We start from the raw sequence: 14,486 nt of genomic DNA on the forward strand, positions 1-14,486 counted from the left end.
GAGAATGGAGGAGAAGGGATTGCGGCGTGACCATCCCCCCTGGGGGGTGATTTCTCGCTTTCTGTCTCTATGTCTCTCTCTGTCTGTCTGGCGAGCGCACACGCCCTACAGTGAAAATCTCTCAAAAAAAAAAAAGCCATTTACGAAAAACCTACAGCTAACATTATACTGAATGGGGAAAAGCTAAAAGCTTTTGCACTAAAAATGGGTACAAGACAAGGCTGCCCACTTTCTCCGCTCCTATTCAATATAGTACTAGAAGTTCCAGCCAATGCGATCAGACAAGAGAAGGAAATAAAAGGCATTCCAATAAGGAAAGAAGAGTTGAAATTATCTCTGTTTACAGCATTTCTATATACAAACAACAAGCAGAGACAGAACTGAAGAAAGTAATTCCATTTACCATAGCCACAAGAAGCATAAGATACTGAGGAATAAAACTAACCAAGGAAGTCAAAGACCTCTACAAGAAAAACTATAAAAACGTTACAAAGGAAATTGAAAAGGACACTAGAAAGTGGGATGTTCCAGGATTGACAGAATCAATATAATCAAAATGACAATCCTACCCAAATTAATCTACATGTTTAATGCAATCTCTATAAAATTACAAGAGACATTCTTCACAGATCTAGAAAAGACAATCAAAGAATTCATCTGGAACCATAAAAGACTCCATTTTGCTAAAGCCATCCTGCACAAGAAGAATGGAGTAGGTGGCTTCTTACTTCCTGACCAAAAAATATACTACAAAGCTGAGATCATCAAAACAGCAGGGTACCATCACAAAAACAGACATGAGGACCAATGGAACAGAATAGAGACTCCAGAAATAAACCCCAAAACATACAGCCAACTCATCTTTGACAAAGGGTACCAGTCAATCTAGTGGGAAAAGGGAAACCTCGTTAGTAAATGGTGCTCGAAAAACTGAACATCCACCTACAGAAAGATGAATCTGAACCCCTATCTGTCACCATTAACAAAAAGCAACTCAAAGTGGATCAAAGATCTAAACCTAAGACCGCAAATTATAAAACTACTGGTGGAAAACACTGGGGAAACTCTGGGAGACATTGGGGTAGGCAAAGACTTCTTAAACAAAACCTCCAAAGCACAGGCAATAATCCCCAAAATAGACAGGTGGGATTACATCAGATTAAGGAGTTTCTGCACAGCAAAGGATACCGTAATTAGTGTCAATTGACAACCTGCAGAATGGGGAGAATTTTTGTTAACTGCGTCTCAGATAAGGGACTGATAATCAGAATACACAGGGAACTCAAGCAGCTTACCCAGAGAAAATGATTATTCCAATTAAAAGATGGGAAAATGGCTTTCTGTGCAGACAGCAGGCCCGCAAGCATGGCAAATGTCCCTAAAACCCGCCAGACCTTTAGTAAGAAGTATAGCAAGCACCAACTTCATAAAGCGACACAGTACAAAAAGGGCAAGGATTCTCTGTATGCTCAGGGAAAGCGGCATTATGACAGGAAGCAGAGTAGCCATGGTGGGCAGATTAAGCCCATTTTCCAGAAAAAGGCAAAAACTACAAAGAAGATTGTGCTGAGGCTTGAATGTGTTGAGTCTAACTGCAGATCTAAGAGAATGCTGGCTATTAAGAGATGTAAGCATTTTGAACTGGGAGGAGATAAGAAAAAGGGTCAAGTGATCCAGTTCTAAGCCTCATCTTTTTAATTATGAAGACAGCAAAATCTTGAGGTGAATGTTCACCTCATTTGGTTATGGTTGGTCTATTTGTAAGGGAATAAAGTAATCAATAAAATTCCCCTTTCGGGGAAATTTGATTCATGGTAAAAATAAAATCACTTAATGAATTTCATTTATTTATTATTTACCAAAAAAAAAAAAAAAAAAAAGATGGGAAAATGAGCTGAATAAACAACTCTCTAAGGAAGACATACAAACAGCCAAAAAGCATATGAAAAAATGCTCAACAACCAAAAGAGATGCAGATCAAAATCACAATGAGATACCACCTAACCCGAGTCAGAATGGCGAAGATTAAAAAAAATAATGATAAGTGCTGGAGAGGATGTGGTGAAAAGGGGACACTCCTACACCGTTGGTGGGAATGTAAATTGTTCTAGTCGCTATGGAGAACGATATGTAGGTTCCTCAAAGACCTTCAAATAGAACTACCATATGATCCAGCAATTCCACTCATGGGTATCGACCCAAAGGACTGGAAACCACTCAGTAGGAAAAGAGCCTGCACAACTATTTTGAATTGCAGCATTATTCATGATTGCTAAGACATGGAACCAATGTGAATGTCCACAAACAGATGAATAGACTGAAAAATTATGGTACATATACTCCATGGAATACTTTTTAGCCATAAAAAACAAGACCCTAGAATTTGATAAAAAGTAGACAAATATGGAAGATATGTTGCTGAGTGAAGCAAGTCAGGCTATGAAAGAGAGACATTGTATGTCTCCACTTAACATATACCGACTGTCCACGTTCTATGGTAGAGACTGAAAGACTGGAGAACATAAAAGCAAATTGTAATGGACACTAGAGACAAAGTGAAAAAAGAAAGTGTGGGAGAGAGCGTAGGAAAGGAAATTTGGGGGGGAAATGGAGAGGTAAGACGCTTGTGGGACACAGATAAGGTTTTTTTTTTTAAATCTGTTGACAAAGTTGTGTATAATAGTCTCAACTGGGCTGGACTAAGGTGTATATCATGCTGCGTAAAGTCTCTTCACAATCTAAATGACGTATAGCAATTTAATGTATGAATAATAATTTTAAAAATTAATAAAAGAGGGAACCAGCAGTTAGCGTAATGACTATGTCGCTGGACTCCCACGTAGTTGACCGCGGTTCACGTCCCGGACCCGGTGGCTTAAAACTCACGCCAGGTGCGTGTGCGTGCGTGCCAAGATCCTGAGAGGAGAATGGAGGAGAAGGGATTGCGGCGTGACCATCCCCCCTGGGGGGTGATTTCTCGCTTTCTGTCTCTATGTCTCTCTCTGTCTGTCTGGCGAGCGCACGCGCCCTACAGTGAAAAATCTCTCAAAAAAAAAAAAAAGAAAGTAACTCAAGATGGCCAGCAGAGGGCATGCAGGATAAGGCAGCTAGATCCCACATGGCCGACTGTGCAGTCTAGTCCTAGGCCCAGAGGCTGGAAAAATCATGCCAGACACGAGAGTGTGCATGCTCAAGGTCCTGAGAGGAGGATGGAGAAGAGACTGTAGTGCGACCATGCCACCACGGGATGATCGTTCTCTCTGGCAAATATATACATCCTATAGCAAACCTAAAAAAATAAGCAAAGAAAAATATGGTAAAATGTTATCTATTTAATTTTGAAGTAGGTACACAAATGTCTATTATCTTCTGTTCTTTATAGTTTAAAATGTTAATTTTTTATTTTAGTTATGAAAGACTATGCCAGTAAGACTCAGAAAAGGAAGAGTCAACAATTCTGCGATGCACGCATGAACAGTACACATCCTACAGTTCTCCATGCTGCCCATCACTTCTGCACTGGCTGAATACATGCGCTCGGTTTCAGAAGCGCAGCAGAGCCTGTGTGTATGTCACCGATGAGGAGCAGGAATACTGGCATCTCATCCCTAACGGCAATACACCTGTTATCCTCTCCTGAAATATCAAAATCAAGCGACTTTTCCAAAAAGTAAAAGTAGGTGCAGTAATGTTTCACATGTGACACCACCCACAGTCCTGGCCTTCCACCATCTATGATCACACCCGACGCCAGAGCAAGGGCTGGGCTGGTGACATCAGAGCAGTGCCTGAGTCAACATCCACTCAACAAGCACAGCTTCTGAGCAGCACTCACTGCAGAAGAGGTTTAACATCAGCCTGGTTCTCCACTCACTGAGTAGGGGCTGGAGAGCGTCAACGAGCAGACCAAAGCTGAGCTCACAGAGACAAGGGCGCGCAAGCACCCCGACACACACTTCCTCTCTCAGAACACCCATTCCAGGAAACACAGCTGCCATGTCACAAGAATGCTCAAGCTGCCCTTAGAAAGGTGCAAGTGGCAGAGAATCGAGGCCTCCTACCAAGACCCAAGTGATCCTCTGGATGAGCCTCACCTAGGCTGACAGCTTGCCTAAAACCTCATGGCAGATCCTGAACAGAATCTCCCAGCCAAGCCTCCTAACTCCTGACCCACAGCAACTGAGAGGTAACACAGAGGTAAGGTTTTAATATAATGCTCACTTTGGGCTCACTTGTTACACAGTAATAGATGACTAATATGATGACCCTGTATTTTTATTTTTAGAGAATTCACCATGATGGAGATATCACGATAAACTGAGAGTGGCAAGGTTAAAGGCAAAGAAACCAATTAGGATGCCGTCTTAGAAGACAATGATCAGTCTATGGTAGGACAACTCAGGTATGAGGAGGGTGAGATCAAATTAGAGAAACAAGACCACCAGCCCAGGGATTAAGCGATGGGACAGGGACAAAGGTGGGAAGTGATGGGCCTACAGGTAGGGTCACATGGAATCTAAGACACCAATAGTCCCTAGATACTCCTGCTCAACCCACAGCCCTCTGGCAGTTCACAGGCACCAGCTGCCAGGAAGCCCTGGAGCTCCTCCCAGAGGAAAAGGAAGCTGCCCCCACACATGTGCACCCTGTACAGATCAACACATACTTCGCTACAGCCATACCTGACACACACGAGACAGAACTGCCCACAGCCCTGCAAAGTCACACAGCACTCGGCAGCAGCCTGCCCAGCCTTCAGACCATGTCTCTCCCACACCTTCACGCACCTATGGCTTTCCACAGCCCCCTGGATGCCAGGATGCCCTCAGCCTTGGCCTAACAAGTCCTGCCTCTACCACACCTTGCCCTCTGCACCCTGGACAGACCAAATCACACAGCACAGCCCCTGCCTCTATTGACAGTCCTGACACCAACTCTACCCACCTGCTCACACCCGCCCTCCCATTCCCAAGGGGTCCTGAATGTCTACAAATGTCTTCAGAGCAGCACCATCGCTTGGTCATCTACAAGGGGAATGGGTCCTCACTAGTGGGCTCCTTCCGCTGCTCCAGTCCCTTCTGGTACCCACAGTGCCTGAAACACACTGTGTGCACCTGCAGCACTGACAGGCAGATATGGTTTGATGTGTGTCAGAAGCTTGTCACCAGCTTTCCCACATTCAGAGGAGTTATTAGGACAACCCACACCTTTACCTCCAAAGATCAGAACTCTCTCTCCTAAACTCCAGCTCACAGGCGGTCAATCTGAGTTTCAACCCCCGTTAGCCATGGGAAGTCTCCCAGAGAACCCTCCAATCAGGAGAGGCAAAGTTGATGTCATGTCCATGTGGTCGAGTGGGTGTCCAAAAGGGTGCCCTCCTAAGTTCCTGAGCTGTGGCCAGTGCAAAGAGGACCCGAGTCTCTGTGCCCCCTCAGTTCACAGACCACACTAGGGCAGCTGCTCTCCCAGGATGTCCCAGGCACAACACACTTGACCCAGGACAGTACGGCAGACACCACCCCAGCACTGGCCTGCTCACAACAGTGACCCCACCCAACACCCCACAGAAGCAAGGATAGTCAGGCTATAGCCTGGAGATAGACACCAGGTCACTGGGAGGCAAGGCTCACGAACCCATCTGCCTCCCACTGCCCCAGCTGCACCTCAGCTCAGGCTCACTGTCAGCACCAGGAGGATCAGAGCTCCTTCCTCATGTAGACAAGCCCGTGTGAGCAGAGAAACACCCAAGGACAGGACCACCAGCCCAGGGATTAAGTGGTGGAGCAGGGTGTCCACTCCAGCTCCCAACGGCCTCCTTCCCACCTGGGCTCTGTGGGACCCCAGAAAGTCTCCAAACACACTGACTTGAGCAATCCTTTCTAGTAACATACACAGAGCCCAAGCTTTGGGGAGCAGTCTCACCCATTTGAGCAACGGGAGGGACAGGACTAGAAAAGTGTGATCTCCAAGCTGTAATCTTCTAGAATACAGTTCAAAAGCCTCCCTCAAGACAAACACCTTCCCCAAGAGATGACAGGGGACTCCTAAGGTGCAGGTGCCCACCGGGTTTTCTGCTGGGCTGAATATGTGCACACGACGGCAGTAGAAACTGTTCCTGGCAGCCTCCAGCAAGAGGGGCCTGGGATCCAGATCGGTGAGCCCAGCTCTGCCTCAGACAGGGCTCTTCGCATGGCCTCTAACTCCTCGAATTATCACCACCCCATAAAAAGAGCTAGGGCTGCTCAGTCCCTCACTGTTTCTGTCCAGCCCTGGGGCCACCCAGAGCCAGCATGGTGAGAGCTCTGCCTCCGGGGACAGGCAGTGCAAACGCGAGTGCTCGGAAGTCGTGGGGACAGGACCACAAGACTCACTCCGGAATCCCCGAGGTTCACTGTGTGCTTCTGATCCACCTCTCCTCCCTCTCATCTGAGTTCAGAGGTGCAAAATGCACCTTGCCACTAGCTGGAAGCAGTGCCCTAAGAAAAACCCAAAGCTAGCCTGACCTTTTCCAAACACTCAGTGACAACAGAGCCTCACCCGAGTCATTTTTAGAAAGTCCAAAGATGGGCGCGTCCACCTGGCATCCTCCTCACGCCTCCGCTTGCGCCGGCTCCTCTTCCTGTCAAGCACACAGGGCTGTGAGCGGCACCGGAGCAGGCCGTGGCGCCGACCCAGCTCAGGTGTTGACGTGGGGGTGCTGCTGGTGGAGGGCAGAGGTGTGCTGGCATCTACAAGGTGCTCCTGTGAGAGGGACAGACGGCGCCTTGAGGAGAGCGGGCCAGGTCCCGTGGGACACCAGGGCAGGCCTGAGCCCATGCTGCCGTCGCTGCTGTCCACAAAGCCACTGCTGGCTGAGGCTGGCCGGGGCTCCGGGGGTGAGGTAGGGCCAGCCAGTGATCCAGCATTCTGCTGCTTGCTGGTGCCTGGGCTTCCTGGCAAGGTGACACTCCCATGGCCGACGGCACGTTGCAGCGTGGCACTCCCGCCACTATTGCATCGCCTCTTGGAAACTGGGGTCCAGACTTTGGAGCCACCAGGGCGCCATGGGGACCGGCAGCGAGCCAGCTCCTCAGGCTCCGACAGGGACCGGCAATGTCGTTTGGTAGGTGGTGCCGCAGGTGACCCTGTATTCTCACCAAGGTCCAAGGTGCTGAGCGTGCCCAGGCCTGCACATGAGCCTGGCACCATAGGACGCCACTGGGGCCCCATGGAGTGGGCTGTACCAGCTGGGCCCAGTGGGAAGGGGAAGGTGGGGGCCACAGCCACCTGGCTTCCAACCAGCTGTCCTCCACTTAAGACCTTCCAGGGGCTCTTGTCTACTGAGGAAAGACAAAGGGGCAGAGAGAAAAGACAGGTAAGCAGAAAGTAAGGCTTGTCCTCTGTTCTGTCTCAGTGGGTGGCACCAAGCGAACAGCCTGATACAAACCAGTGAGAATCAGTCCCCTCGTCTCTATGGGTAAGTTCTGAGGTCCTGGCACAACAGGCAGACAGACTGCAGGGCACAGACAGGGCCTATGCACAATGCCACGAGTTATCTGGCTGGTGCCAGCCCCATCTGTGCAGGCCACTGGCTTCTAAATGGCCTGACCTACCCTAATTTAGTTAGCTGTGCAGCTACTTTCTCTTCTTTAAGGAAAAGACCTTGTAATATCAAGGTAAGTTTGTGTCTCTCACCTTGTGTTTCTTAAAAATAACATTCTGTTTCCACCTCACCTTTATTAAACATGTTCCTGTTTAATAAAATGCTTTTTATTTGATGCTGCATCATCGAAATGATTTTCCCCAGTGGCCAATCTCATAGTATGCAACCTCACCAGCAAGGATGCCCACAAAGTCACTTCCCAAAAACAGGTCACGCTCCTTAAGAATACAGGAAAAGGGGGACCAGCAGTTAGCATAATGGCTATGTCGCTGAACTCCCATGTAGTCGACCGTGGTTCGAGTCTCAGACCCAGTGGCTTAAACTCATGCCAGGTGGATCCCGAGAGAAGAATGGAGAAGAAGGGATTACAGCGTGGCCATCCCTCCTCAGGGCGGGTGATCTCTTGCTTTCTGTCGCTCTGTCTCTCCAGGGAATGCACATGCCCTAAAGCAAAAATCTCTCATAAAATAAATAAATAAAAATGCAACCAGCAGATGGCATAATGGCTATGTCGCTGGACTCTCATGTAGTCGACCGCAGTTCGAGTACTGGACTTGGTGGCTTAAACTCACACTGGGCACGTGTGCATAAGTGCCCAAGATCCCGAGAGAAGTATAGAGGAGAAGGTATTGAGGCATGGCCATCCCCCCTGGAGGGTAATTTCTCACTTTCTGTCTCTTTGTCTTTCTGGCAAGTGCACGCACCCTATAGCAAAAACCTCTCCAAATAAATTAATAAATATTAAAAAATAAAATAAAAAGAAAACAGGGAGAAGCAGACCACCTTTGCATTCTGTCCTTCTTCAGACATTTCAAATTTCTTCACAAAGACCTGGGCAGAGCCCTCCTTCTCACCAGACACCTGGCCTGGACACTATTCAGCTGCTGTACCCTCACCACCCACTCCCCGAGGTCACGGCACACACCGTGAGTGGGAGCTATGAGCAAGAAACAGAGACTCCAGACACCCTAGAGCTTCTGCTTCCTCGGCTGTAAAACAGGAAGCCAGTGACTGCGCCTAAGTGGCTGGAGTTGGGAAATGTTATGCATTCAGGGCTCAGCCCAGTGCTTGACGGCCAGGTGTCATGTGCAAGCAGGGCAAGAAGGGTGACTTCCTCTGCCTCCCTCCTATCAATGTTCCAAGAGGAAGACTCAGAGAAAACCAGGGTCACACCCCAGGTCCAGGAGTCTTTAGGGAGTCTGAGCTCTGGCAACTCTACACCAACCTCAGAAGCACCAGGAGCCAAGTCTCTAAGCCCTTTACAAACTGCCCTCACATGCCCAGCTGACAGCCTAATCCAGCTCCTTGCCTGCCAGCCCCTCTGCCTACGTCAAGGCCACCATGGGCCGCTGTGGCCCTTACCCGAGTCTCCCTGCCCTGTCTCCCTCCCCTGACTATTGCTCGTCCCCAAATGGCTATTGAGGGCAGGCATGTGTTCTATGCTATTACCCTTCATCTAGAGAAGACTCAGGAGGAAAGTCAGGTACATGGGTCTCCTCACATGGAATCAGACCCTGCCATGAAGCCCAGACACCCACTGACTGTTCTTAATATTCTGTCACTGGGAAGGCAACTGACACCCACACCCACACACAGGCCTCTCCCAGCTGCTTTCACTATCACGGAGCTCAGCTGAGTGACTTGGAGCAGAGGTGGCTGGGCCCACAACTAGGGAAAGGCACGTGCAAAGGCCCTGGGGTAACCCTGAGGCATTAAAGAGACTGGAAGTGATAGGGAAGCTGAGGGAGAGGGGAAGGAAAGCAGCCAGGTGTGTGTGTGTGGCACCCCTAGGGTGTGCTGAGCAAGGGCTGAGGTAGTTGGTATGGCCCTATCTGCAGGAAGAAGCCCGGAGGCCAAGGTGGAGGTGGAATGTGAATGTAGCACCCAAGGCAGGGACAGGTGGCTTGGGCTGGCTGGGGACTCACACTGACTACTCCATCTATCTGTGAATGAATTTAGGTGCTGGCCCCAGGCCTAGTGGTTAAGGGAGCCAGATCCTACATGGCTGACAGCTGTTTGAATACTGACCCCAGTACATGAAAACCATGCCAGGCATGTGGGCGTGCATGCCCCAGATCCCAACAGCATGGAGAAATGGAGGCGAAGGGATTGCAGCATGTTCATTGGCAGCTGCGTGTGCTCTCTCTTTCCAGCAAACATACACACCTGCTGGAATTCTTAAAAAAGGAATGTAGCAGCAGTCTTCACTTTGGTAACCTGGTACTCAGCGAGTTGAGCCTCTGGACATAGCCCCACTATGAAGCCCTGCCCCATGATACAGAGCACTGTGCAGTGTCCCACAGCCTCAGCAGTCATGACCCTACACCTGGTAAGGAAAGGACCTGGGACTTGAGGTATATTAGGGGCAGTAACACCAAAAAGCCCCCATAACTAGGGAGCTGCCATCTGTGCCCAGACCTAGCAAGGCACAGGTGGAGGAGTTGGGGCGAACCCAGGTGGACCATGTGCTCCACAGCACAGATGGCCCTGATGCATAAGGGACACCCAGAAAGCACCATGGCAGAGCTGCAGTCATACCATGTAGACCACGCGACCCACTACAGTGTGCTTTCTCTAATGACCTCAGAATATCAGAGGATGGCCAAGGTACCATCCAGAAAGGGATGCATGAAAGGAGACTGTGGTCTCACCCCTAAGTCCCACCCTCATCACCACCAGCCAGTAAGGCAGAGGCCAGGCACAGCCTATCCTGGCCATGGTCACTTCTGACCACTGGCCCTGCAGCTTTCCCTGGGCTATGGCTCTGAAAATCCACCCCGTGTTCAGCTTCCTACACCCCACAACCCAAGCTTAGAGGCCCATTCCACACTAGCCCCAGCGGGGCCCTGCCAGGGCTGCTGAAACACTCACCATTGATCTCCACCGGGAACAAATGACTACTTTTGTTCACCTTCTCAGCAGAGTACTGAAAGTGATAAGAAAGAGAAGTTTCAATACTATGACTTCCACATGAGGACTCAGAAATATTCCTGTGTTTCACTACGATACATTCTTACAAACATGTTTTTCCCTAATATGTTCTTTTTGGTGATTAGAATGAAAAGTAATGTGGCCAGGAGGTGGTATATAGGTTAAGGCAGCTGGATCCCACATGCCTGACTGTGTGGTTTAACCCGGTAGCTTGAAAATCACACTAGGGGGGCCGGCAGGTCGCATGGTATTAAGACACTGGACTCCCACATGGCTGACCACAGTTCAAGTCCTGGACCTGTAAGCTTGCCTTCCATTTCTCCATGCTTGCTTTCTCTTTCTCTCTCCCTGTCTCTCTCTCTCTCTCTCTCTCTTTCTCTCTCTCTCTCTCCCTCTCTGGTCAAATCAAAATAAATAAATAACTTTAAAAATCATTCTTCAAAAAAAATAAAAGGTTGGGACCAGCAGTTAGCATAATGGCTATGTCACTGGACTCCCATGAAGTCGACCATGGTTCAAGTCCTGGACCCAGTGGCTTAAACTCACGCCGGGCACGTGCCCAAGATCCCAAGAGAAGAATGGAGGAGAAGGGATTGCAGCGTGGCCATCCCCCCTGGGGGGTGATTTCTCATGTTCTGTCTCTCTGTCTCTGTCTGTCTGTCTGGCGAGCGCACGCACCCTGTAGCAAAAACCTCTCCAAAAAAAATTAAAAAGGGAAGAAAGAAAGAAAAGGAAAGAAAATTACTCCAGGTGCATGTGCATACATGCCCAAAATCCCAAGAGGAAATTGGAGAGAAAGGATTTCAACGTGGCCTCCCCCACAGAGGGTAATTTCTCACTTTCCCTCTCTGTCTCTCTCAGGCAAGTAAATGTGCCCTATAGCAAAACTAAAAAGCAAACAAACAAAAATGCAAAGCAATGGCCTTGGGAATACACCGTTCTCCTTAACAGTGGTCAGAGTGAAGGGACACTTAGATCGCAACCTGCGAGCAGGCTTCCATTGCTGCGCCTGAAGCTCAGCGCTCTATCCTTTCGTCTGGCTTGCACCATGACCAACTTTACAAAGCTTATCACTGACTTTTTAGCAAGAAGGTCTTGAGTAAGGACCTAAGGGAGCCTTTCTCGCTTGCAACAGCTTAGACTTGGGACCTGAGCCCCTAAGCCAAGCTCCAGAGGGTGGCCCTGGTTCTGGGAGGTCTCCAGACAGCAGGGCCTCCCTCCCTCCAGCCAGACAGGAAAACCACTAAGCACGGTGACAGCTTTGGGGCCCTGCAGGGAAGGCACTGTGGTGAATGGCACTGAACTTTTTTTTCTCGACTTGGCTCTCTTTGTGGAGCTACACTCTGCCCTGTAAAGACTCAGGGAATTACTTGGCAGGCTATGGTTATTTGAATGCCTTTGTCTGCCTTCACACACTGTCGCAAGTGCAGGCGAGGGACAGGGAACCCTCGAGAGCTAGCTCCTACCAGACCAAGGGTGGGGGTGGTGTGCTCAGGAGGTGCACGTGTCCTGCTGGAGTCTCACAGCCATCAGCCTCCAGGTGGCCACTAAGCAAGCTCCTTCACCACTGGAACCTCAGCTCCATCATCTCAGAAGAGCAGTGAGACCACCCAACGCAGAGGGCGCTGTTTCACAGGGTCTGGAAACAGTAGCCTTTCCACTTTGCTGCCTTTCACGGTTGGGGTTTCCTCCACCATGCCACAGAATCTCCCAATGACACCTAGTTTCTCGAGGCATTATTTCATATGAGATTCAAAACTAAAGATAAAATTTAAAGGAAACTTTTGTTGCTTTATATAAAGGGAATAAAAATTGGGTTTACAACCCAAAAACAAGATGTCCATTGATATCCACAGACAGGCTGCCCTAGGACCATGGGTTCCACTTTAGCTAGGAACCAGCGAACACCTGGCTGCACTAGGAGGACAGAGGTCTGGCATGACCAGATGACCTTCAGGAACTGCAACCCAAAGACCCCAGGTCAGATGGAAGAGACAAGAAAGCAGCTCTATAAACTACTAAAACACACACCAGTTAACACTTAACCACGTGTTCTTTATACCATGGTGGAAATCATTACTGCAGCAACAGGCACCTCCCTTGTGCTACAAAGCCTCTCTAGGGTGATCAGTCCTCCCAGTTTCCTCTGCAGCCCTCCCATCCAGGCCTACCCACTCCCTCAGAGCAAGCACCAAGACTTCGAGCTCCCTGTGTGGAGCACAGCCCACTCGCCCTGGTCCATTGTCCCTAGTGTACAGCAGGATATCTGAAGGGTCCCAGCCTAGTTCTGTTACAGACATCTAGCAAGGAAAGGGCCTTCTCAGACAGCTAGGTGGCTCCCACAGGTGGCTCGCAGGAGCCACAGGCCTGTGCCTGCCTAGGTGTTACGAGGAGCGGCGGAGCACAGCCAGATGCTGTCCGGTGGCATGTCAAGCAGTTCTGGGTCATGTGGGATAAGGGCGTGAGCTGTGGACAGAGCAGGGAGTACATAAGGGACACTCTAGACAGCGAGCTCAGCAGGTTTCTCAGCCGTGGGGCCTCGCTAAGATCAGCCTGTACAACCACCTCCCATGTGGCCTCAATCTCCAAGCAGCAGCATCTTAGCAGCAGGCGACACTTGGACTCAGTGAACAATGGAAATTTGCCTCTCATAGTTCTGGAGGCTAGGAAGTTCTAGATCAAAGAACTGGCAGATTCAGCAGTGTGTGCTGGCACCCCCTTCTCTGAAATCAGTCTGCTCCTCAGGCCCTTATAACCAGGCCTGTTACAGAAGGGGCAGTCTCACAATCAAAGAATTGCCTTCATGCTCATTCTTCCATTGTCCTGGATAATGTTCCTGGCTTCTCAAGAAATGGCTGCTCCATAATAATCTCCTTATCAGGTCTTTTGGCCACAGCCTTCATGCTTTCTCCCCACCAGGTTCTCACACTCTTTACTATATGCAAAGGACGAAAATGTTCTAACTCTTGTAAGTTTTGCTTCCCCTTGACTAACAATTCTGTCTTTAAGTCATTTCTCTTTTTTTTTTTTTTTTTTTTTGAGAGATTTTCACTGTAGGGCGCATGCGCTCGCCAGACAGACAGAGAGAGACATAGAGACAGAAAGCGAGAAATCACCCCCCAGGGGGGATGGTCACGCCGCAATCCCTTCTCCTCCATTCTCCTCTCGGGATCTTGGGCACGCACGCACACGCGCCCGGCGTGAGTTTTAAGCCACCGGGTCCGGGACACGAACCGCGGTTGACTACGTGGGAATCCAGCGACATAGCCATTACGCTAACTGCTGGTTCCCTCTCTTTTCTGAATGTTTAAGCAGTCAAGAGAAGCCAAATCATACCTTCGACATTTTGCTTAGAAATTTTCTCAAATTTCCAGTTTCATCACTTATAAGTGCTACCTTCCACAGAGCACTAGAACACAAACCAAGCTCAGTCAAGTTCCTTCACACTTTATTACAAAGATGGTCCTTGGGGCCAACAGGTGGCATGGTGGTTAAAGGTGCTGGACTCCCACATGGCCAAGTGCAGTTCAAGTCCTGGACCTGGTAGCTTGGTTTCTCACTTTCCCTCTCTCTCTCTCTCTCTCTCTCTCTGATCAAACTGGAAAATAATCATATTAATAAAGTTAAATTAAAAGATCATTCTTAAAAAAAATTCAGGGACCAGCAGTTAGCATAATGACTATGTCGCTGGACTACCACATAGTCAACTGTGGTTTGAGTCCCAGACCCGGTGGGACTCCCGGCTTAAACTCATACCAGGCGCCTGTGCATGCGTGCCCAAGATCCCGAGAGGAGAATGGAGGAGAAGGGATTGCGGCATGGCCATCCCCCCTGGGGGAGATTTCTCGCTTTCTGTCTCTCTGTCTCTCTGTCTGTCTGGTGAGTGCATGCGCCCTATAGCAAAAACCTCTCA

General features: G+C 49.3%; 2 protein-coding genes across 9 annotated transcripts in view; one reads left to right on the forward strand and one right to left on the reverse strand.

Annotated features, from left to right (window-relative positions):
• FAM53A (family with sequence similarity 53 member A) overlaps positions 1–14,486 on the reverse strand; it is an 88,359-nt gene that overhangs the window by 15,776 nt on the left and 58,097 nt on the right. For 6 of the 8 annotated variants that reach the window (XM_006152886.2, XM_006152884.2, XM_006152883.2 and 3 more), the window contains 2 exons: positions 10,514–10,568; positions 6,538–7,319 (listed from right to left, as the gene is read on the reverse strand). In XM_006152886.2, the coding sequence (XP_006152948.1) occupies positions 6,538–7,319; positions 10,514–10,568 (837 nt within the window). The remainder of the gene's footprint in view (positions 1–6,537; positions 7,320–10,513; positions 10,569–14,486) is intronic. The other 2 variants (XM_006152890.2, XM_006152891.1) reach the window with 1 other exon arrangement.
• On the forward strand, positions 1,132–1,683 carry LOC106735343 (60S ribosomal protein L36a-like). Its single transcript, XM_014589494.2, has one exon. The coding sequence runs from the start codon at positions 1,333–1,335 to the stop codon at positions 1,681–1,683; it is 351 nt and encodes a 116-aa protein (XP_014444980.2). The 5' UTR covers positions 1,132–1,332.

The sequence above is a fragment of the Tupaia chinensis genome, unplaced genomic scaffold (genome assembly GCF_000334495.1).
Source record: "Tupaia chinensis unplaced genomic scaffold, TupChi_1.0 Scaffold000360_1, whole genome shotgun sequence".
In the NCBI taxonomy this organism is placed as follows: Eukaryota; Metazoa; Chordata; class Mammalia; order Scandentia; family Tupaiidae; genus Tupaia; species Tupaia belangeri.

Excerpts from the sequence above, each read along its gene's own strand:
- LOC106735343 (XM_014589494.2), top strand. The coding sequence starts at position 1,333 with ATGGCTTTCTGTGCAGACAGCAGGCCCGCAAGCATGGCAAATGTCCCT.